Below are 24,255 nucleotides of genomic sequence, written 5' to 3' on the forward strand. Positions count from 1 at the left end.
ACTTAGCAATTTCGTGGTAAAATTTAATTAAAACTAACGGAGGGTAAATTTATCACAGGTGTATCAGTTTGGGGGTTTTGGTGGTCAAAAAATTAATTTGAGGTAAATTTATCACAGGCGTACCGGTTTGGGATTTTTCGTGGTGTTAACCTAATAAAAAGTTCAGAAAAAGGAAGAAGAAAAAGCACTGCGTTCTTAACGAAAAGCCCACTTTGTAAGGAGGCCACTTTCCACAGGGCCCTCTTCATCGATCGTCTTCCTCCTCTTCGCCAAATCTCAATGCCCGGCCCAAGCTTCAAGCTCTCTCTCGAACAGGCTTCGCTCGCTCGCGTGCGCTTCCCCGGTTCGAACTCGAACGGGGGGGGGGGATCAAAAACCAGAGATCACCAAAGCTGACGAAGTTCGAGCACGACGATCGATGGACGCGTGACCGATGGATCCTCCCTCCCGCACGCACGCAGAATCACCCGCGCAGCGCCTCTCCGACCGTCACCGCGGCGCGCATTCTGCGCACGGACGCCGATAGCTAGGTCAAGCTCGAGCTGCTGCTGCTGCCGCTTCTTCTTCGCCCAGCCGAGAGCGCGCCGTGCCTCGGTGGTTTTCGATACGTTTCCGCGGTTGATCGTCGCAATTCAGGTGATTCCTCTCCCTCCTCTTGTCGCGCCCGCTTCGTTTTCCGGCTGCCCTACCGTTGCGTTTCGTGGGGGGCCGTGGGGTGAAGGTGCATTGGAGTTCAGTTTGTGGGGGGAAACGGACGTGGTGTTCTTAGGGTTTGGGAGTTTTGGGCTTAATGCTTGCGAGTACGTGCTTCTTGTCGTCTTATATGTTAGCGTGCTGGTGGAGTGTGGCAGTGGAGACGTTAATAACTTAGGACTGAGCTGGCCAATGAGAGAGAGAGTTAGCTTAGGCTCTGTTTTCGCTTATAAGTAGAAGCACTGGATTTCGTGAAGGTGCTCATGTACGAGGGTGACATAAGTGGAAGTTCTTATTATTGGAATTTGGTACTATTGGTTTCAGAGGATTCTTTGTAATTCGGTGCCTGTGCCCTTTTGACAGTAGCAGGTGACTCTGTTCTTGGTTTTCTGTCGGATTACGGTAGTCCTTGTGAGCAGTGTGTTAATTATCAATGTAGTTGTTAACGTTGCCCTTTGGAACACCCATTGGTTCTCGGTTTCAATGATGAATTCCCACCATATCCAGATTTAGAGGAGGTATTTCTTTTTAATTTTACTGCTCAAGATTGCTCTGAATTTGATTATGTTGTTGATTTGGCAAGTTGTTTGTCTACTTCAATCTGACAACAGAATGATGCTTCAATCATGATCTAGTTGAATAATCTTTCAAGGTCATTGTAGATTGTTGAATCAATGGAAGGCGGAAGCTTGTAGAAAAAAGTGTTGGAATGCATGGATGTAGTGGAGAGTCCACTCTCCTTGTAAATGCTGAGGTTGATTCTTCCATGGGTGGAGTTGCTGACTGTGGAGTTGGCACTAGTATCAAAGCCTCTCCACACCAAGCAGCAATTGAGAAGGCTCAAACAGAACTTGGGTGACCCTTCATTGTGCCTTTTCCCTCATCCATCTAATATTTCATTCTGCCCTATATTTGGGCTGAATCTAAAGCAAACTTAATCTTGCCGATAACAGACTGGAATATGACTATCGTGAAGAACGGAGAAGAGAGCTGGAATTCCTTGAGAAAGTATAATAGATTCTTTTCCTGATGCTTCTGGCAGTTAGACCTTTCCTTTTTTAATTTAATTATTCAAGTTACTTATGTAGGTAGTAATGATCATTTTGCATGGTTTTCACTTTCAGGGAGGCAATCCTTTGGATTTTAAATATAGCACTGCAACTGCAGCCAGTGTGCAATCAACTTCGCTTACTGATCAACATTTGGAGCAAGTGGCAACCAGGTATACTTTGAGTGTTTTTTCAATGGTTATAGAGGGTCTTTTAGTTGAGCTGTTGAATGGATCATTTAATACTTTGTTCTCTCCCGCCTACCAACATATGTGTTTATCATTGTCACAGTGAAGCAAGGGGTAGTTTTGCATTGGCTGCATCACCTCATGGGGACTCTCTTGAGAGTAGTGATAGGCCTCGACTTCTCTGTGGTTCAAACTGTGTCGATAATCAATTAGATTCTAATGGTGAGGGCCATTTGGTTGAAGGAGAAAAGAACTCAATGCGTGGTGGTAGAAGGAATAAGTTTGCTCCTTCTAAGCAGTCATCTCAATTTGATGGGAGTCAAAATGCCAAGGACTCTGAAGAGTCTGCTATATTTCGTCCATATGCTCGAAGGAATCGGTCAAGGCCAAACCGTGATGGTGCCCGATCAAGTTCTGCTGATATGTTTCACGGTCATGGTTGTCATGGATTATCTTTAGCCATGCGAGTGGGTTTTAGAGACCCTAAGAGTTCAGTATCCGAAATAATGAACCACAAGGAAGAGAGTTTGCTGATGATCACTAGACCGAAATGCTCAAGTGCCAAGGGCAACAAAAGAATTCAGTCAGATATTGGGGTAGATGGTGAGAAGGATCTTGAATCAACTTCTGTTCATGCAGAGAGCGACCATCCTGGTGGTAACTTGGATGTTGCAGTTAAAATCTCAAGGGATAACCGAAGTACTAGATCAGTTAAAGTTGATTTAACGAAGAATGCAGTAGATATGGATTCTGGTGTTTCAGATATTCGAGCTAGAGAAAATTCGGCATTTGCTGATACTGATCTTCCGTCCGCAGTTGTAGCAAAAGTTGAAGATGAAACTAGTTCTGGTGTAGTGAGTAGTTTTGCAGACGAACATAGTGACCGGAGAAACCATGTAAATGAGTGTCAAAATAAGGCTGCTGCATTTGGTGTGACGGGTTTGGACTCAGAATCTTCCTGTACCCGCACTAGTACAGGCGCAGATGTACATAATGATTGTGATGTTTATAATAGTTCAAAAACTGCCTGTATCACTGTGAATGCCGGGATGCTTCCATCTGAACCTGAGGCTAGTGAGAAGTTAATTTCTGAAGAAATTGTAAAAGAGCCAAATGACAGCAAAAGTACTGAATATGATGCTCTTTCAAAAGATGAGAATAAATCTGATGCTCATGCCCATGTAGCTAATGGTGCCATTTGTAAAGGTGAAGAAATGCATGAAAGATCTGGCCCCGAAAAGGAGGTGCAAAATTCTCCAGGAGGCAGGGGGATGGTACAGATTGGACATGTTGCGTCAGCAATTGAAAGAGATAGAAGCAAAAGTTTTGATGGCAATCCCATTATCCAGGAAAAGATTCCCCTTGGAAGACCTCAAGGAATTGATGTTTTAGCTTGTGAACAGAAAAGTTCTTCTTCAGAGAGGGATCATGCTGTTCTTTTAGACCCTAAGATTTGTTGTTTGGACAACTTGAACTTGGTAGATAAGGCAAGAGAGGATCGTGTCGTGGAAGAGGCACAAATAATTGAGGTAAATTTATTGTAGCAGCTATTTAGTTACCACTGTAGTTGACAAAGAAAGAAGGGTCTTATAGGATTCACAGATATCACCTTATGCAATATACAGGCACGTCGTAAGAGGATTGCTGAGTTATCTTTTGGTGCTATAAAGTTGGAGAACCGTCGGAGATCTCACTGGTATTATGTCCTTGAAGAAATGGCATGGCTGGCAAATGATTTTGCACAGGTTTGGTTGTATGATAATACCGTGCAGTTATTTTCTTTCCTGTGTATTACTCTCTTTTTTCTGGAGCTTCACTGCTGTGCATAGTTTTGAATATTAGCCGATGGCCCGATGGTGGTGAGTATGGCCAACGGAAGTGTGGTCGATCAGGTTGCAGCGAGTAGTCTACCGCTATCCAGCATTCATGCAGTTTGAGGAAAATATCACTTTTCTACGCAAACATGGTTATTGGCAATGGCAGTTATTGTGAACCGCAGTTTCTGAAACTGCAGCTCGGCTATTAAAACATAGCCATTAAAACAAAATCAAATTTCACAATCTAGAGTAATGACTCAACTAATGCTCTTTCATGTTTAATGCAGCAATCAAAGGATGCTTAATCAAATAATATCACATTTGAATGTCCATAGAAACTTAATCATTTCATTTGGAAAAACTTAACATGTAAAATCTCTGAATTATTGCACTTGTATTTTACTGTATCATAAACAAAGGGTTGGAAATTAGTCAAGGTTCCCATAATTTCTTGAAGTCAAGACATAGATTATCTAAAAATTTCCATTATTTAAGTTGAAGATTAATGCTTTGCATTTTTACATGGAGTCTTTCTTTATTTGCATTTTGTGGATTTTGCAAAACATAAGCACTGCAGTGATCCCAAATTTCTGATAAAATATTTGTTATGCCTGCTTCTGCAATAATTTGGTTACAGCTTCTGTGACCTCTGCTGCACTTTAAAACCTTGGTTCATTTTGTACTTCTTTAGGAGCGTGTTTGGAAAATGACTGCTGCAGCTCAATTATGTCATCAAATTGCTTCTGCATCACAGTTGCGATTTGAAGAACAATATCGTCAGAAAAAGCTGAAAAAGTTAGCATTCAACTTTGCGAAGGCTGTGATGCAATTCTGGCATGTAGCGGATATGCTTGCTTATGGTGATGATGCAAGTTTTGACATGAAAAGCGACCATTGTCTGGAAGATGGACCAAGGAAGAGAGATGACAATGATTTGCATCATGACAAAAGCAGAAAAATCCAGAAGATGCAGGTATCATTGCGAAGATAATTGTTCTCTCATGCAATAGTGCTGCTTGGTTAATTTGTGATAGGCATAAAAATTAATGCATCTTGCTCTGGTTTTTCATGATTCATGAATATAAATAATATTTTATATAAAAAAAGGATTAGTGTTCTCTGACGTTATTTTTATGGATCTATGTTTATAATTCATTTGTGCCTTCTTATTAAGTAGTTTTCCTGCCTTGGCTTGGGGAGCCCTTCGTTGAGATGCGTGTGATCCTACTGATTCTAAAAAACAGTATGATTAAGATGCTACATTCTGAATCGAGGGTTTTCTGAAGGTGCTGTTAATATATTCTGAGGCAAATATTTACTTGGATCAAAGTAAGTTGCACTCTTTGAGGTTGGAATATAAAGAAGAAACTGCAGAAAGGATGTGTGACTAGAGGACTTGGTCAAATTTCATTTTGATGAGTTCTTGTTATTGGATATCTTTTAATTATTAGATTTATGAAAGTGAAGGATTTGAAGGTATTATGGGGGACCTATCTCTCTAAAAAGGAGCCAATAGACCAAAAAGATCTTAATTAGATAACATCCTCTATGAAATTATAAGCAGCTCTTTATTATATTCGATTTTCCCCCGCTTCATCTCGAAGTGTTCCAAAGAGTGTCTCTTAGCCCCAAAGTTCAGACCCTTTACATTGTTCCCTTACCCAATATTTGGGGGCACAGTGGCAATCTGTGGCATGATGATGCTTCAAAGAGACAATGTTCAGTGTGGAGAGAGAGAGAGAGAGAGAGAGAGAGAGAGAGAGAGAGAGAGAGAGAGAGAGAGAGAGAGAGAGAGGTTGCAATGGGTGGCATGCCAATGATTGCAGGCGACTGCGATGGTAGCACAATGAGAAATCTGATTCTCAACTAAGAGATTGGGCACACCGCTTAGCAATGGCTCAGTGTGGACGACGATGGTGTGGAGAGGAAGATGCAGAGAGGAGAGTTACATCTTGAGAGAGTCTTGAGAGGTTCTATGTAGTGTTTTTCTGGGGTTGAGAAAATTGCAATCCCTAAAGTTTAAGGTTTTTATAGTTCTTCAGGTAAAACATATATATATCTTTCACACCTTTTACCGCGCCCTGCGAGGTTAACCCAAATATGCTCCTATCAAGGTGGCGATCTGTGGAGTGCGGGGACTCTTATTGTGTCAGTCTGTATACCTGATAGTGGCAGGCTTGGATGTGTAGGTGATGTAGATAGAAGATTTTCTGTAGCTGTAGAGTTGATTATTTCTTGCCTCTCATGTATAACCCTTATTTAATTGTTAGTCAGAAAGTCATGTCTATGTTTCTATGTTCAGTTTTTAGCTGACTATGCAATATGACATTCAACCATCTTAATTGTGGCTCCTGTTGAATTCTTGGTGTGGCACGCAGGTACTATGTTCCGCAAAATTTCCTTCGCTTGCTGTTCAGGGATATGCCATGCGGTTTTTGAAAGAGAACAGGCTACATGTTCCTGCCTTCAAAGCTGAGGCATTAACAGATACAGAGGAAGAGACAGACATGGAGATTTCCCAATTATCCCATGACAATCATCTTACAGGAGTAAGTGTCCACTCTTTGGTTGTAAATGTCTCTGGATAGTGATGTAACATACTTGGTGTTATCAAATGTGTCCTCTCGTTGCCTCCCTGATTTTTGTTTTCGGTTTTTTAGCATATGCTATCAGCATTCTGGTCAGTGCACAGCTTGAACTATGGTGTTCGTAGTGCCAGTGAAATTGTAGATCATTGAAGCATCCACTCTCAGCAAATTTTAGTTTTATTGAATGCTTGCAGATTGCTCTTGCAGGTGTTGTTTTAACTTACAGCAGATTGCATTTATTTTGGCAGGATAGTATCTTTTACACAATTTCCTTTGGTGCAATGGAGACATACAGGAAGTCTGTTGAATCCTGTGTGACACAGTGTGAGGCAAGTACCTTCCCAGCTGCTGTTAATACATGGATTTTTTCCATTTGTGTTGAGATTTGTTACACTGGAGTAGCTTTTACTGGTTACTTCTTCCAATTTGTGGCTCTTACAGTTTGATTGTTCTTCATTTTTACATGAAACTCCTAAAACCATTCAAAGTATGCGAATATTTGACATATGGAGTCACAGGTGTTTTTCCATTTTTTTAAAGCTCACAACAACTATTTTTAATTTTCAAGTTTTGGAGGGAAGTTATATAGATAAAAATTTTAAGCTGCAACAAGCAGGCTCACAGAAAGGCTTTAGAAGACCCTCATTCCTCATCATGTGGGGTGGCCTTTCTTTTGCCTATTGGGAAATATTGTTGGCACAATTATGTGAGCGTTGACTGGTCGTTTTTTATGCTTATTGTATTGGTAATGTTTCAGAATACGGAAAGTAATATGCAGGAGGAAGTCAATTCATCCTTGCCAGAGACAATATCAGGTGATTCCAGGATTTGGGATATCCGAGTTCGTTATCAGTTTTCTCCTCCTTTGGGTTGCTTATTAGTTTATTTTGTTCAGTCTATGGATACCAAGCAACTCCTCATAACGAAAATGAGCGAGAGACATGCATGTACAATCTTTCTGGGACCTTCAAAGGTAGCAAGTTGTCAAAACCTTTCCAGAAGAATCAGAAACGCTTTAAGTCATACACTTCTGGATCGTATGAAATGGCAGCTGATTTACCCTATGGAGAAAACAGAATGGGGACGCAACAGTCATTTTTTATGGGCAAGAGAGCTGCTAATCTCGATGTTGGTCCAGTTCCACCAAAGCGCATGCGAACTACTCCCAGACAGAGGGTCTTAAGTCCCTTGAATGGTGGAGCTGGTTTGAGGGGTTATACCAAAAGTGATGCTTCTAGTGGAGATACCAATTCTCTTCAGGACGATCAGAGTACACTGCATAGTGGATCACAGGTTCAGAAAATTATGGAGGCTGAGTCAGTTGGGGGCCTTGAAAAGCAGTTGCCGTATGACTCTGCGGACGCCTCAATCAAATCCAAGAAAAAAAAGAAACAAAAGCTTCTGGTGCTGACTTACTCCTTTTGGCAAATTCAGGGAATCTTTTGCATTTCTTTTTCTTCGGTGCCAGTATGATTGATTCTTCTCCACTGCAGAGTTCTCCATACGAGCAGGATTGGCAGCTGGATTCCACTGTTCACATTGAACAGGTAATTTTCATTCATTGTGTGCAGGGTAGAAATCCTATGGTCTTCACTTTAGTGATCTAATCTCCTCAGTTTATGTCAAGTGCAATTGGATTTGGTATTAAAATCTTACTGGTTTACGAAAAGACAACTTTTAGATTGTCAGTGATCATGTTGGATAATATTTTCCCTCTCATTGAATTATTTTCAGAAGTCTATGTGCAGGCAGTGGCTGGCAAAAGCTTTGAGTTCATCTTCTTTGTCGGTTAAGTTCTGGTGGTTGCAGACCTCCTTAGACATATTTAGATAATGTTATTGCGGCCTCTAGCTAGGAAATTTTTGTTATATGTATATATAAGCAATTTGAACATTTTCTATAAACTTTTCTTTGATATATGTGGTCAGACATTTACATGCAGTTCATCATTCCTGCACACCTGCTGTTGCTCATTTTGCACGGTACTTAGAAGAGCTTTGCTTTTATTTCTTGTCTGCAATTGATGATATGAACACTACATAATTTCATTTGTACCCGGTAACAAATAAGAAGAGAAAATCTCAAATCGGTAATTTGCATAAACTTATTGCTATATTTATTTGAAAATATGATGCATCTAATGCTCTTCAAGATCTCTTACTGTATGCTTGCAGCTTTCAGAAGAGTTTCTCTAAGTCACGAGATCATCTGAATGTTACACTTAGGGAAACGCCAAGTTTATTGTTGTTTTCTATGTACACATCCCTTATAAAGGGTAGTTTCATATTTCGGAACTGTTGTTTTTGTTGTTATTGTCAACCGTCGTGGCGTATTATGGGGAGAAATTAGTGGACGAACAGATGGAGGGGTTCTTCTGGTTTGTATTGTGCTGTGACTGTAATAAAAATCAATTAGTAGGTGAAGACTTCTCATTATTGGTTTGCATAGGAAAGTGGAATCTATTCTGCTTGAGATTGAAATTTTTTTTAATGTTGCTTCCTTCTTGAATTACCTGACATCATATGACTATTGTATCATCCATGCTTGATGACAAAGGTATTCATTAATGCCACCATTGTTGCACAGAGGGATCAATTGAAGAAGAGGTTAGAGAATCATTATTTTGATTCAAATAGAGCCAGTGGTAAGGCTCATTCCCAACTCATGTTTTCTTGATGAGGTTTCTTGAGGAAACATTGTGTCAGGTCTTTTCTCAGTTTTACATTCTCGATCATTTTGACGAAAGTTTGTATGGTGAACATGCAGCCAAGAAGCCAAAGATGATCAAGCAATCACCTGATAATACTTTTGACAACATCACGTCAGTGACTGGGTCCATCCCTTCTCCTGTAGCATCTCAAATGAGTAACATGTCCACCCCGAACAAATTGGTAAACTCGACTAACGGTCATGATAGGAGCACGAAAGTGAAAGGATTTAAGGTACATCCTAATTAACAGTGTGTCATCAGTTCAGTCTTGCTGTCACTAATTTATGTGTTCTTTTTGCGGTGGCTCTGAGCATTTGTTATCACTGCAGATGTCCACAGTGCAGCCAGGTTCTGGAAGTCTTTGGTCACTAGTTGAGGACCAGGTTAATTTTGTCATAATTGCCCTACCTGAAAAAATATCATATTTTCTACAACATCGTTTTCATTACCATTGGAATATATATTCTAGATCAAGTCCATTAGTCATGATAGAAATGTTCCCTTCCTTACACATATTTTTGTGTCTCCGAAATGGTACTTTGCTCTTAGGCTCTTATCGTCCTGGTACATGATATGGGTCCAAATTGGGAGCTGGTCAGCGATGCAATCAATAACACTCTACAATTTAAGGTAGATCTCTGTCATATGCTTTGTTAGAGAGTGACGCACCCATCTACTCTTAGAGGGTTGATATATCCATTTGCTCAAGCTGGTCGATAGGTCCATTTGTTCAAGTTTTTATTTCTTCCAATGTTTTTATCCAGTGTCTATTCCGCAAGCCTAAAGAATGTAAGGAGCGTCACAAGTGTTTAATGGATAAGAATGCTGGTGATGGGGCTGATAGCGGTGAAGATTCGGGGTCGTCTCATTCTTATCCGTTTACTTTACCAGGCATTCCTAAGGCAAATCTCTATTTCTTCCTGTCTGCAACAAGTTGAACTAATGTTATTGCATATTTTACCTCCAACACAACATTTTGCCTGCTTCAGTTGATTGAATGATATGCCATATTTCATGCAGGGAAGTGCAAGACAGTTGTTTCAGCACTTGCAAGGGCCTATGGTGGAACAAGCTTTAAACGAACACTTTGAGAAAATAATTAGAATTAGCCAGAAGCAGCATTACCAAAGAATTACGGTTTGTGCCCTTGATGTAGGACTAGTTACATTGCAGAGTTAAAATGTTGATCAAATGAAGAAAGATAGTACTTTCTTTGTCTCCATTGTCTGCGTTTTCTGATTGGTCGAATGGTTTATGCTTTGAGTAGGAATACTTTGAGGTCTCTATGTGATTTTAGTTTACGTTGAGCCCATATTGCACCTAGATAGGTAGGAGTTGGCCTGTAAAAAACATGCTACATGGTGTACCCACCTGTTGGTCATTACATATTTCTGTTGAAAATGTATATGTTATCAATAGTAGCAACATTCATACCTAGCTCAAGCATTATCCCATAAAGATGTCGAACCAGTAACCAACAAAAGGTGGTGGCAATAGAATATACAGCGGATAAGAATTCAAAAACTTGGTAAATAATTGGGATTGTACAATCTGGGTGCAAGAAGTACCTTTGATCTTGAAGCAAACATTGTTAACTTTTCTTGTTGTATTTCAAATGCTTCCTGACTCAAGGTTTTTTGTTTTTTATTTTCCTTTTGGTTGAAGAATGACAGCCATAATCAAAAGCAAATACCTGTCCACCACTCTCATTTTGTTGCTCTTTCTCAAGTTTGTCCAAATAACCTCAATGGAGTTTTTCTCACGTAAGTACGATGCTCATCATCCATCTTCTTTGAATCTCTTTGCGCAAGACAAGATGTAGTAGCTTTATTCTTGATCTTTAACATGAGACTAAAGTAGTTTTCCCCCTATCCGAAGACCTTTTGATCTCTGTGAAACAACTGCGCCCCCCGTGTATCAAGGTTCTCAAGCTAGTAATCTAGCATCATCAAACCAATGGGCTGTGCCACCAATGCTTGCTACATACGGGGAAAATAAATCTGGGGAAATTTCATCATTACATGGATCAAGCAGTATGGTTCTTGGTCCTAACTCCTTGTCATGTACTGATGCACTCACAGCCTCTTGCAGGTAATTTACTATACTTGAGTGAGCATGATGTTCTTCTCTAATAATTTCATTCTCAATATTTTGATCTATCATTTCTTGACTATGTATTTTATCATGGATGCTAGATTTAATTTTCCAAGAACATTATCTACGCCAGTTGATCAGCAGAATACGACGCAGCATTATAATCAAATGACATCTCCTGTGAACATGCAACAACCCAACCTATCTGTTTCTGGGCCTCTCTCTGTGACTGATTGTGATGTCCGTATGAAGCCTGGTGGAAACGGTGTGGTTGTGAATAGTGGGATGGATGGAAGCATGCCAATGTCTCGATTGGAGATTCATGGAATGACCTCGTCATCAGTGCTGAGTACTAGCAGCATGATGGGTATGCCAAGTCCTGTAAATATGCACCCTAGACCTGATTCTGCACAAGGAAACTCAACCTTGCAACCTCGTGAGGCTCTGCATTCGGTGAGGGTGAGGTTTAATATCTATTTTATAAATTGAAAAATCATGCTGATTTATCTGTTTCCTTTACATGAATAGATCGTGCTGGAAAACAATCTTAAATTTGAGAAAGGCTGGTAGTTAAAAATTGGAGTGATATGTGAGTTTAATAGCATACGAAGTATTTTGATTTCTATGTCCATCACAGAAATCATAACAAGATGGACAGTGTTGTCATTATCAGATTGTGCCTTCATTCTTCCATAAATTTTGATGCGATACATCAGTTCTGGTAACTTATATGAAAGCTGTCTTCTTTGATACCAGCCTGACCATATCTCGGAGCAGCAAACCCAAAGGTTGGTTCCGGGATTTCAAAAGCAGGTCACTCAAGGGAATATTCAAGGCGTTCCTCCTCTTAATGGGTTGGGTTGTGCGTTTTCTAATCAGGCAACTCCAACTCAGATGTATCCAGGCCATTCTCAGCAGCAATATCAATCGTCCTCTCGACAACCTCATCTGCCTAATAGTCCTTATTATCGCCCTAATATTCAGGGGCAGAATCAAGCAACTGATTTGCCACAGCAAACTTATGCAATCCGTATTGCTAAGGAAAGACAGCTTCAGCAGCAGCATCTCCAACAGCCTCAGCAGCAGCTCTCTGGATCTAATAATGCTGTCACGTCGCATGTGCAACCACAACCTCAGTCTCCCATTCCGTCTTTGCAGAATAGTTCCCTGCAACAATCCCAGTCACCATCGCAGTCAATGCCCATGTCACCACAAACACCCTCTTCACCAATGGCGCCGATATTTTCTCCTCAACATCCTCAGAATTATCCGCTCCAACCTCATGCTCTTGGCCTAAATCATCAGAATAATACTATTAGTTGCTCGACTAATCAGACTGGAAGGCAACGTCAACGTCAGCTGCAGCAACAGCAACCTCAACAATATAGCAGGCCCCCTCCTAAAAGGCAGCAACAGAAGCAAGCTATGAAGGGAATTGGGAGAGGAAATAACTTGGTGAATCAGAACCTCTCTTCTGACCCTTCGCATCTGAATGGTCTCTCTATGGCTCCAGGAAGCCGGGGGGTGGAGAAAGGCGATCAGGTATTGCAGTTCGCGGAAGGTCAAGGTTTTAGGAATCCTGGGTCAACGGTAAATAATCCTGTCCGACCACCTAAATCCCAGATTCCTTCCAATCCCAATCATCCCCAGCTGCAGCAGACGCTGCTTTCTGGTCCCACATCTCCTGTGTCAAAGCAAATAAAGCAGATTCCTTCTAAGTCTGATAGTAGCTCTGCTGAGCATGTGTCATCCATTCCAAACAAGGCCATTACATCTCCACTGACAGCTTCTAACCATCTACAGGCACTGCACATACATCAACAACCCACACAAAAGCTGGTTAATCCCGTTCGACCACCGTATGCTGTCTTTCAACAAAGCCATCCAATGACATCCAAGCCATCTATTAAGTCTCAAACCAACCAAGCTCAACTTGACTGGAGACCTGTGAATAATAGTACTTCTCAGGAAAACACTGCTGCAACGGCAGCTCAAGCCTCTGTTGATTCAGCTAATGCAGCACCTGGTAAAAAGTCTCAACCATTATATGCTTCTCGTTTGTCAGCTCCACCTCCTCGTGTGGGTTTTGTTGGAAGACCACTTACTGCAAATATGGCCGGAAATAAGTCAATACCATATGTAGGCCAGAGTACAGAGCGATGTCGAGAACCAGGTAGCTTGTCTTCTCATGGTCATAGCATTGATTGCTTAGGGACACAGCTGGGGCAGAAGCAGTCACAACCTATGATGCCACCCCTCATGCCTCGGCCGTCACCCAAGCAACAGTATCAGCTGCAAGAACAGTTTCTAAAGTCTGAAGAGCAACAAGAAGCACTTCAAAAACCACTGCCAAAGTTGCCTCCTCAGCTACAAAGGCAGCATTTGCAAGCAGGGCAAGGAAATTGACATGTGATGCAAGAGAAATTTTTTTTTTCCGGAAAGCATGATGCTAGATCTTGAATTCGAATGGTCAATTCATTAGACAAAACAAGGTATTACTCCCCCAAGTGATGAATGAGCGTGTCCTTGTGACAACTCTGTACAGGTAAGTTTTACTGCAAATTTTTGACATTAGGTGATATTGGATCTTCATTGACATTTCCTTCCTTGTCTCATTCTACTTATGCATCATCCAACAGGGATTGATACTGATTTTGTGAGCATCCATGCAAATGGAGTTGGCTACTACAAAAATAGACCTTGGAAGTAAGAATGGCTAGGAGCTATGACCGTTTACTTCAAGCTATCTGAAAGGTTAATTGAAGGATTGTAGCAGATCGTTTGTTTATTGACTTTTTGGAATCATGTATAGTAACACTTCTCAGGTTTTAATCGAGAGGAGACCAGTATAGAGTTTTTTGTACAGAGGTCTCATCTCTCCTTTCCTTCTCCTCTAGGTGTTTTTTGGTTCTCTTGGCTAAGTGGACTGTTGCACGTGTAATTACCCTTTCAGATCAAGTGGGTAGCAATTACTGTCACAGGCAAAGGCTTAGAACATTGTGTGAATATAATGGTTCCTGGTGTATAGACTGATCTTCTCAATGCAGTTATTTGGCCTCACTTTTTTTCCTTAGTGGACTTATTGCCATCTCTCATTTTGTTGTCGAGTTTTGTAATGCGTGGAATATGATTGTCACGAGTAGCTTCTGTAGCTTATATTCTCTGGTGTTGAGAATTCATATGAGAACCAGGGACATCATCACGACCTCTGGTCAATGTAACTGCTTGTACTAAGATGCCATATTGATGCCTTGATTTTGTAGTTTAGTGAGTAACATAAGTTCGAAAGAACATTTTTGCTCAAAAGCTTTTACATGCTGAGCCGCAAGAGACTGTCATCAGCTTGTCTAAACATGCATGCCGCTCTGTAGACGGATTGCATTATCTGGTCTCGGTGAGACTCAGCTTCGGAGTTGAAGAGTTGTAGTTTGAAGTGACTAAAATGGCATTAGCATTCTCGAACAAGCAAGGTCTGTAGGCATGGACTCTGACCATGTTCCAACAGAGGTTTCTGGTTCCTGGAGTCTAGTGTGGTCAAATGAGAGGCTTTTGGACTTAGCTCCTCCTGACTGCTCCCATGGTAAGTGTTAAATTTCCCTGAGTAGATAGTACTATAGAAACTGATATGTCGGGAGAACTATGCAGATGAAGCTGGTTATTTAAATGGGGCATTCTAGAAGTTAAGGATGGATGCAGAAGCTATGACAGTTTGCTGCATATGTTCTGGCAAGAATGCGTGATTACGAACGCATCACTCTGCTCTTTTCCGCTTGGAATCACTTGTATTGCAATTTCAATAGTTCTTACAGAAGAGACGCAGGTGCATTTATGAATATCCTCTTCTTCGGCTCCATTCCTGCATTATTACTCTCTCTTTTTCCCCTTGTAGGCAACCGCACTTCTCGTATATTTGCCGGTAAGCACGTTAACATAGTTGTCATTTGTCATGTTCATCGGCCGGTTATTGCTGCTTCTAGTTGATTTGAAACTTTTTTGCTTAAAGCGCAAAAGCCTTGCTTCAATAAATCATCTACTTTAGTTATAGTAGGGATCATCCATCTCTTGCAGCTTTCCAGTATTTACCTCACTTTGAAATCTTTGGAAAAGCAGGGGTGCCTCGCGATCGCATGCGAACAGTTTGGTTAACGTTTGTCATGTCATCGTCGCATCTTTGTAGGAAGGATATCATGGCTTAAAATGCAACAAAAGAATGCTATCCCTCCGTTCTATCATGCACTCAAATACACGGGCTGCAGAAACCCTTTTTTGGACGCACAGGCTAAGTTCAATGAATAAGGCTGCGCATGGCAACCATTCTGTATCCGGGAACAGATTCTGCTCAGAAATGATTCTTTTTTATTCTGTGTCCGGAAACAATTTCTAAACAATTGAAGGTGTTTGGTAACTGCCTAAAATTTCTATTCTTAGAATAGAAAAAGAACGGAAATGCGTTTGGTAATCACACAAAATTTCATTTTATTAATAATATTTTAATAATATTTTGAATTTTTTAAATATTTTTTTCTTTCCCTTCTCTTCCTTGGCCAAGGCCAGTCGCCGGCGTTGGCAACCGGCCACAGGCCAGGCCGGCGAGGGCATCGCGGCCCTTGCCACCGGCGAGGTCGGCCTCGCCTTGGCTGGGTGAGGCCTTGCCGTCGCGGCCCTCGTCGACCCTGGCCTGCGGCTGGTTGCTGGCGGGTGGCGAGTGGCAGGCCGAAGAACAACAACAAACCAAAAAAAAGAAGAAAATGAAGAATAATCGAAATGGAAAATTATTCGTAATCAAGAAGCTACTTTTTTGCTTCTTTGATTCTTTCAAACCGATTCTAGGAACAATTTTTTGCAAAATTATGCCCAGGCGCAAAAAATTTAACAAACGGATTTTTGCTCCAAACGATTCGAACAAAAGAAATGTAAATTTTTATTATTTGGCAAGTTGCCAAACAAGCCCCAAGTCATTTACTAATTGTTGATGTGTATGGAAACTTAATTTCTTTTCATATGAAAAATTGCTGATGTGTCCACGGTTTATTTTCCTCACACATGTTGACTAATTACTTTGGAGGAAATACTGTTAGGGTGCGTTTGACAACCATTCTGTTAAAAAATGATTCGTTTTGATTCCGTGCTTTAGAATAGTTTCAAAGCATTTGAATGTGTTTGGTAACTGCTCAAAATTTCTATTTTTGGAATAGAAAAAGAACATAAATGCGTTTGGTAATTGCACAAATTTTCTTTTTATTAATAATATTTTAATAATATTTTGAATTTTTTAATATTTCTTTCTTTTTATGTTTCTTTTATTTTTCCTTCTTCTTTCCCTTTCTTAGCCATGGTCAGGCTCGGTGCGTGACCAACCACAAGTCGTGGCGGCGAGGGTGTCGTAAAAACCAAGAAGAAGAAGAAAAAAAATGTTCTTTTCCATCTCTGATTCTTTTTCTCATAATCAAGGAGCAACTTTTTTTTGCTTCTTGATTTTGTTCCAAAACCGATTCTGAGAATCAATTTTTGCAAAGATTTGTGGTCGAAAACAAAAATTTACCAAATAGATTTCTATTCCAAAACTGATTCCGAGAACGAAATAATAGAAATAGTCACTATTTGACCGGTTGCCAAACGCGCCCTTAATAACCACGGTAAAATTACTTCAGCATAATTACCATAGGCCGCTTCATATATCGAGTCCTACATATTATAAGAAAAAATTAACCCAAATATTTTATTACTTTTCAGATTTAATCCAGTAAGAATACTACATTTATGGAAATAACTTTCACCGGGACAAAGAAGTGAAACTTCCTCAAGACAACCCCACAAATGGAATGTCGAACATCAGCTTATCCCAAATATTAACGATCGATCGCATCGATCTACACTGAAAAACGAGTGCCTGAAATAATGACATTTTTCCTTTTTACAAGAAGAGAAAGAAAGAAGAGAGAGAGAGAGAGCAAAACAAAGTCAAGAGTGGAAGGCAAAGGCCTTGGCAATGGCGTCGAGGATCTTGCCCTGGGACTCGGCGATGAGGTCCATCCTCTTCCTCTCCAGCTCCATCCTCCACCGCTCGCTCTCCCTCACCATCTCCATCTTCACGTTCTCCATCCCCACGTACCTCTCCGCGAACCCCCTTATCTCCCCCGCTATCTCCCACACCGCCCTCCTCCTCCTCTTCCTCCTCCCTCCCTCCTCCTCCTCCTCCCCCAATTCCTCCTCCATCTGCTCCGCCGCCGCCGCCCCCCTCTTCCTCTTCGCCCCTCCCGCCGCCGGAGCCCTGGGGAACCGTTTCACCACCGCCGGCCTCCTCAGTATGTGGTTTATGCTCCTCGACTTGCTGTAATTCCCATCGTAGTCCTCGTCGCCGTCGTTGTCGCCGTCGTCGGCGGCGGCTGCTGCTTCGGCTTCGGCTTCCTCCTCCTCTTCCTCTTCCTCTTCCTCGTCCCCTCCTCCTCCGTCGACGGCCCTCCTGGCGCCGTACGGCACCACGGCGATCGGCCGCGCCGAGATCGGCATGGGCCCGCGCTCCAGCCGCACCATCAGCTCGTAGTACGGCCAGCCGGAGGCGCCGCCGGCGCCGGCGCGCTGCTGCTTCTCGGCGCGGTAGCGCTTGCGGAGCTTCTCCATCTTGTGGCGGCACTGGGTGGCGGTCTTGGAGGGCTCGGCGTAGGAGTAGCCGCAGCGGGCGGCGACGGTGACGGCGACCTCCTCCCACTGGCTGGACTTGAGCGGGCCGCGCTTCAGGGCGTACCACTTCTCCCCGTAGGCCCGGATTAGGTTGACCGTCTCCTCGTGGGTCCACGGAACGGGCTGGGGCTTCTTTCCGCCGCCGCCGCCGCCGGAGGCGGAGGAGGGGATGGGCTTGGCGTTGGGCGGGGAAGGGGAGGGGGAGGATGAGGAGTGGGAGGCCATGTTGCCGAAGTCTCCTTAGGGTTTCGAGATCGAGAAGAAGAAGAGAAGAGAAGAGAGAGATAGAAGGGTGGTTGGTTTAAATAGGGGTGGCGAGGCGGTGGTGGCGGTGGTTGAGTTCTTGGCTACCGGGGGGAGGCGATTAGGTGGGCGGGGGTGTTTTACTCTGGTTTTTAAGTGGGTGGAGGTGGTGGTGGGGCAGGGTCAGTTTCGTAAATCTCCGGGCTGGATCAGGGGCATCGTAGTCCAAGCAGTTTTTCCATTTGCCAGCTTTGGAAGGTTTCTAATTTCTCTTGATGGATCGTATTGATAGGCGAAAGCGCGTAAACTGTAAAGTAGGGGCTCATTCGATCCCCACGGATGCGTTGGATACTCTCCGATTAGTACGACATGATCCCTCCATCTCCACAGTCGAGAAAAGTATTTTATGTCAATCGGTGTTAGTAACTTTCCTTTGACCGGAGTTAGTAGGATTTGAACTTAAAGAAGCAGTGTTCTTTATTGGGATGAATATGCAAGACACACCCCATTGATAGTCGGAGAAGAGGGAAGCCAAGCGGGGTAAAGGGCGACCTCTTGCCCCGCCCCGCCCAGCCCCGCCCCGCCCCGGTCGGTTTCGAGACCTTAAATCCAAACTCACATCAAACCTTCAACCACCTCGTCGCCGTAGGGGTAACAAGAAAGAAGAAGCATTCACATTCGAGACATGTATGGCAATTGCCGGAGAGACGGGGAAGAGAAAGAAAACTTAGTATTAGTAAGTGCGACTACCCACGGAATAGCTCGACTTGCCTGAGAACTGTACAGGCGTATATACACTGCAAGAGGGGTAACGGACACACCCGACAGCTCCCCCAGCAAGCCTATACACATCACCACCGGACTTCATGAGCGACCATAGATACAAGTTCCTGACCACCAAGTTTATCAAACATGAACCCAAAGCAGAAGCCCCCAGCTTTTTACCCTTTTCGGCGATTTCTTTTGCAGTCATTACGCGCTCTCTTGCGTTTCGCAATTCGCACTCGGCAGCTACTTCTCTTCAACTTTCACCTTCACCACAGGAAAGGACAACAGGGTCAGAAATGTCCTGTAAGTTTGGCCTATCAGCAAAAGAAACCAGCAAAGAGGATTAATATGCTACGATGTGTGCGAACATTCTTTGTGGTCTGGAAAAGTACCCTGTCTAATATAAATTTACAGGAGAGTTCATAACTAACGACTTAAGCCCGTGTTACTATACTCCCTCTTTAGGTCAGCTGATTGATCACAGTGATTTGGCATTTTGCAACATCGTAAAGAATGCAGCTGATAGACAAACAAAATGAAAGCAAAAACACGCATCACACTGCAATACCTAATTGATGTTTATATCAATTTCACATGCCGAGGAGTGAATTGTGCTCCACAAAACTTAGATTACGGACATCAGTTGAACATTAAATGGGAATACCTCAGATGATACATTGGGTAAGGAAGCATGCCGCATGGGCCCCCTTAGCCGTTGAATTTCCTGAAGCTGATGTTGTATATCGTCTAACAATTCCAACTGGTTTGTCTCTCCTTCCCTGTTTTTTCCAGATACTCTCAACTTATCCTTTCCCTCTTGAACAATTCGTAACATCTCTCTGAGCAATTCAACTTCAATGTCAAGCTTTAATCTTTCATAATTAACTGCCGACAAGGAACCCCTTTCAGAATCATGTATCATTGGTCTACTCCATGAGTTAACCAACAATTCTACTATGCCGTCGATATTAGTATCGCTGATATGACCATTCTGCCCCATTTCTTCCTCATTTGAGCCATTTTTCGGTTGTTCTGTTTTATCATCAACCACATGAACATCATGAACTATCTGTTGCGTGTCATGCACAGTTTCTCGAAGGTTGCCACATTCTTTATCTCCATTTTCCCTATACTCCTCCACCCCATCTCCATCACAAGAGAAACATCTCTTCATACTCGTACAATACTGGGTTGGCTCCATTATGTAATCATGAATAACTCCACCATTGTTGATCTCTGGTAAAATAGACTGTACACACTCGCCTGGGTGAAGCACAGGACGGCTTTTCCCTTGGCTATCCTTGCTGTCTTGCACATGATCATCCCTGTTTTTATCTCCAGGAGAAATTTGTCTTAATGCTTCAACTTCATTCTCCAAGAAAAAATTCTCCCTCTCCCTCCTAATTAGGATCTCTTTGAGAATGTTCATTTCCTCTTCGTCATAGGTAAACTTCTCTTCCATCATCCTCTCATTCTGCCTAACTTCCATTTCTATTGATGCTTTCTCTTCTTGCAGGCGAAATATCATGGCCATAGCTTCATCAGCAGCAGTGGCAGAAGCAGCTCTCTCTTTCTCCAATTCCAGGTAAAGTGCAGCACGAGCGGCTTTCTCTTCAGCAAGTGCTTGTTCTAGCATTCTGATCCTACTTGATTCGGTTCTATAAATTCCTTGCGTGTCTGGTACATCAGTGATGTAATTGTCAATAGAAGATGAATCCAAATTCGCAGCTTTGCTCCCATCGAAGGATCCAGTCAGCTCATAGCTATGCCACGTTCTTTCACCCTCAGCAACATCGATGGGTTTTTTGTCATCTATAATTGGCAAGACCAGAAAATCAGCACGCTTTTTACTGCAGCGTTTGCATACAGCTCCAAATCAGACATTCATACTTTTTAAATTTCTAGTGAAATCTCATCGCAGATTGCAATGACTCAAGCAAAATTTAGGAATGGGTTTGATCTACCTACCACACAGCATCATTGTCCATATTGTTGATAATAGATTCATAAATAAAGGAAAAAACCTAGCCCAGATACGATAGAAAACTTATCAGGATTTCTGCATATGATGCAAAAACTGAGAAAACTACGGACAAAGGTAGACACGCAAGACTAAATCACAAAGTACACTCACCCAGTATCCGACCATTAATCCTGCTCACAAGAGCCAAACTTTCTGCGATTTGGCTTCTCATTTCTCCATTACCAGGAAGGTAGGGGCAAACATCACCAACCGCTGACTTCAAATTGTTAGGCCTGAATTTCCCGGATCCAATAACAGCTCTGCTTCTTCTTCTCCGAATTCCAAGGCCAGACCTTTGCTTCTGACCCACAACAACACCCTTTCCTTTAACATCATGCGCAATCTCTCCGTCATTCAAATTCTGCGAAACCACCCCCGATAAAGAACTACAAAGCTTTTCGCCGCTCAATTCAGTAACGCCATTCTCAACTTTCTTGTCTCTGACTAACTTCAAGTCTGAATTACGTGACTCGTCCTCAGAAACAACAGAGCCAAAAGGGAATCTACTCCTCACCAAGCTCTGAACAGAGTAGATCTTCCTTATGGGTATTTCAACAAGCAGCTTGTGCCAGCAGATGCTACTACTTCGAAACCCTAATACACCCTCACATGGACAAAGAAGATGGATCCCGAAAGTACTCGAGAATGTTGAAGCAGGATATACAAACGCCGATATACACAGCAGGAAATAAGCAAGAGCAAGATCAAGAAACGCCCCAATAAGACCAACCAAAGTCCAAGAACAGACTCCGCGAGAAACCATCTTCCACACAAGATTCAGAGACCCCAGAACTTTGCTCAAGATAATAACTTTCCCATGAAAATGAAAATCAGCAGAGAATATCACCCACCAAGAATCTTGGGTGGAAATTAAGAAAAGAGCAAAACGAGGAGCTAAAAAAGAAGGATTTCAGACTTGGATCTTCGTCGTCGTCGTCAGCAATCATTCTTCGCGAGTAAGCAAATTGTTAGCTGATCCGAACGAAGCTCACGTGGGGCCTACGGAATTTAAAAGAGAAGAGGAGAGAAGTGAACAGATGTTTGATGAGGCCTTGTGTGTTTTTGTTTTTGCATGGCCCCTTTGTGTAATTATGTCGACTGCCAGACAAGGTAAGATTATAGTGAAACCAATGGAATCTCTCTCTCTCTTCCATATTCACTCGTTTCTTTTACACAAGAGTTGCCGTGAGAAGAAGATAGAATTAGGGAAAATTTTGCCTCTTGCCAAGTCAGCAAGGGTCAGTACGTTCACTTAAATATCTCTATGTGTACAAGGGGTAAGCGATTCCCGGTCCGATCCGATCCGGTCCAATCGAAGAATTAGGAACCGGACCGGGAGGACCGGTTCCCAGTTTCTAGGATCGGGGACCGGACCATCGGTCCAGTCCGGTCCGGTTCCAATGGGACCAATCACTTATTGATAAATGCAAGAGGGAATTGAGGAAATTAGATTATGCTTTTTATTTTTTTCAAAAATTTTAAAAAGTAAATAAATATATATATGAAAAAATTAGAAAAATATATATTATCAATCAGGTCCGGTCGGTCCGGTTCGGTTTGATTCCCACCCTAGAATTGGGAACCGGACCGCCTGAAAATCGGTTCCACTTTTAAGAACCGGGAACCGAACCGATATTCTCGAAAACCGGAACAAACCGGTCAGTTCGGTCCGATCCCGGTTTGGGCAGTCCATCTTGTTCATCCCTAATGTGTACAATAGGGGACCTATCTTGCAGAAATTTTTTAAACTCCCTCTTTTCCCTCTCTCCGTTACTTTTCCATTATCTACCCTGGATACTCTCTGCTCTCCCTCCCTCTCTCTCCCGATCGAGAAAACTTCTATTTACTTCAACCATCCGAGAACCGATTATAATCTCTAACTTGTTTCAGCAACCCTTGCTTTATGTTCAACCCTGGAGCAACTCTCGGAATCCCAAATAAGCTTTTGCAAGGGACGGACTCCAGACTACAGAGCAAATTGACAGCCGTTTCCATTAGGGGTGAGCAACTTGGACCGCCCAAATCGGGACCGGACCGGACCAGACCGAAGGGTTTGGTCCGGTTCTCGGGACTATCGGTCCGGTTCCCGGTTCCTAAAAGCGGAACCGGTTTCCGGGTAGTCCGGTTCCCGGTTCCAAGGGGGAACCGGACTGGACCGGATCGAACCAACTGGACCGGTCTGATTATTTAATATATATTTTTGTTATTTTTTTTAAAAAAAATTAATAAAATGTGAACTAAACTCTAAGGCTGCGTATAGCAACCATTCTGCCCTGAGGAGCAGTTCGGTAGAAATGATTCTTTTTATTCGTGCCTGGAAGCGATTCGAGCATTTGAAGGCATTTAATAACGGCCCAAAATTTCTATTCCTGAAATAGTAAAAGAACAAAAATGCGTTTGGTAACGGCATAAAATTTCTTTTTATTAATAATATTTTAATAACATTTTAAATATTTTAATATTTCTTTCTTTTCTTTTTTTCTTCTCCTCCTTCTTGGCCATGGCTGGTAAAATATTTTTTAATTAATAATACTTTTATTAAAAATAATTTTTTTATTTTTTTTTGCCATGGTCGGTAAAAAATTTTCTTATAAATAATTTTTTTATTAATAATTTTTTAAAAATATTTTACTATATTTTTTTTTCGCCATTGCCTGGTCGCTGGCCATGGCCGGTAAAATATTTTTTTTATAAATATTTTTTTATTAATAATATTTTAATAAAAAAATTTATTGAAATTATTTTTTTTATTTTTTTTTGCCATGGCCTGGTCGCTGGCCATGGCCGGTAAAATATTTTTATTGAAATTTTTTTTTTATTTTTTTTCGCCATGGCTTGGTCGCTGGACCATGGCCGGTAAAAATTTTTTTATTAATAATATTTTTTTTTATTTTTTTCGCCATGGCCTGGTCGCTGGCCATGGCCGGTAAAATTTTTTTTTATTAATAATATTTTTTAAAATTTTTTCGCCATGGCTTGGTCGTTGGCCATGGCCTGTAAAATTTGTGCCCAGAATCAGTTTTGGAGCAGAATGAAGAATAAAAAAAAAGTAGCTTCTTGATTCTGGAAACAAAAGTGAGAATCAGTTTTTTTTTTCTTCTTCTTTTTCTTAGTTTTTAATATAGCTTCTAATGTCCGGCACGAGGGCCACCCTCGTCGTATTTGGCGAGATTAAAATATTTTAATAAAAAAATATTATTAATAAAAAAATTTTACCGGCCATGGCAAAAAAAATTTTAAAAATATTGTTAATAAAAAAAAATTTTACCGGCCATGGCGAAAAAAAATAAAAAAATATTATTAATAAAAAAATTTTACCGGCCATGGCAAAAAAAATAAAAAAATATTTTCAATAAAAATATTTTTTATTAAAATATTATTAATAAAAAAATATTTATAAA

The 24,255-nt window shown here is 41.7% G+C and overlaps 3 protein-coding genes across 13 annotated transcripts; 1 reads left to right on the forward strand and 2 right to left on the reverse strand.

Annotated features, from left to right (window-relative positions):
* The first annotated feature begins 268 nt into the window (after window positions 1-268).
* On the forward strand, window positions 269-14,212 carry LOC115690540 (chromatin modification-related protein EAF1 B-like). Of its 10 annotated transcripts, none has more exons than XM_056314220.1 (25): window positions 269-636; window positions 1,060-1,211; window positions 1,356-1,548; window positions 1,647-1,701; window positions 1,818-1,915; window positions 2,034-3,459; window positions 3,556-3,675; window positions 4,439-4,720; window positions 6,126-6,296; window positions 6,584-6,664; window positions 7,093-7,150; window positions 7,231-7,739; window positions 7,829-7,882; window positions 8,892-8,979; window positions 9,102-9,277; window positions 9,375-9,428; window positions 9,595-9,675; window positions 9,810-9,947; window positions 10,066-10,182; window positions 10,711-10,808; window positions 10,924-11,136; window positions 11,241-11,598; window positions 11,896-13,165; window positions 13,283-13,684; window positions 13,779-14,212. In XM_056314220.1, the coding sequence occupies exons 3-24, from the start codon at window positions 1,403-1,405 to the stop codon at window positions 13,543-13,545; spliced, it is 5,856 nt and encodes a 1,951-aa protein (XP_056170195.1). In that variant the 5' UTR covers window positions 269-636; window positions 1,060-1,211; window positions 1,356-1,402; the 3' UTR covers window positions 13,546-13,684; window positions 13,779-14,212. The 10 variants fall into 10 exon arrangements, with proteins under 10 accessions (XP_056170195.1, XP_056170194.1, XP_056170189.1 ...); XM_056314219.1 differs by having other exon boundaries at window positions 270-636; window positions 7,231-7,308; window positions 7,387-7,739; window positions 11,896-13,684; XM_056314214.1 differs by having other exon boundaries at window positions 270-636; window positions 1,057-1,211; window positions 11,896-13,684.
* Window positions 14,213-16,946: 2,734 nt separating this feature from the next.
* Window positions 16,947-18,131, reverse strand: LOC115690555 (trihelix transcription factor ASIL1). Its single transcript, XM_030616940.2, has one exon. The coding sequence runs from the start codon at window positions 18,043-18,045 to the stop codon at window positions 17,101-17,103; it is 945 nt and encodes a 314-aa protein (XP_030472800.2). The 5' UTR covers window positions 18,046-18,131; the 3' UTR covers window positions 16,947-17,100.
* Window positions 18,132-18,775: 644 nt separating this feature from the next.
* On the reverse strand, window positions 18,776-21,891 carry LOC115690554 (uncharacterized). 2 transcript variants are annotated; one of them, XM_030616939.2, is made up of 3 exons: window positions 20,966-21,891; window positions 19,496-20,643; window positions 18,776-19,095 (listed from the first exon to the last, which is right to left on the reverse strand). In XM_030616939.2, the coding sequence occupies exons 1-3, from the start codon at window positions 21,615-21,617 to the stop codon at window positions 19,075-19,077; spliced, it is 1,821 nt and encodes a 606-aa protein (XP_030472799.2). In that variant the 5' UTR covers window positions 21,618-21,891; the 3' UTR covers window positions 18,776-19,074. The 2 variants fall into 2 exon arrangements, with proteins under 2 accessions (XP_030472799.2, XP_030472798.2); XM_030616938.2 differs by having other exon boundaries at window positions 18,776-19,145; window positions 20,966-21,890.
* Between the last annotated feature and the right edge of the window lie 2,364 nt (window positions 21,892-24,255).

The sequence above is a fragment of the Syzygium oleosum genome, unplaced genomic scaffold (genome assembly GCF_021117445.2).
Source record: "Syzygium oleosum isolate NSW1041296 unplaced genomic scaffold, Sole_v2.1 Sole_v2.09, whole genome shotgun sequence".
NCBI classification, from domain to species: domain Eukaryota; kingdom Viridiplantae; phylum Streptophyta; class Magnoliopsida; order Myrtales; family Myrtaceae; genus Syzygium; species Syzygium oleosum.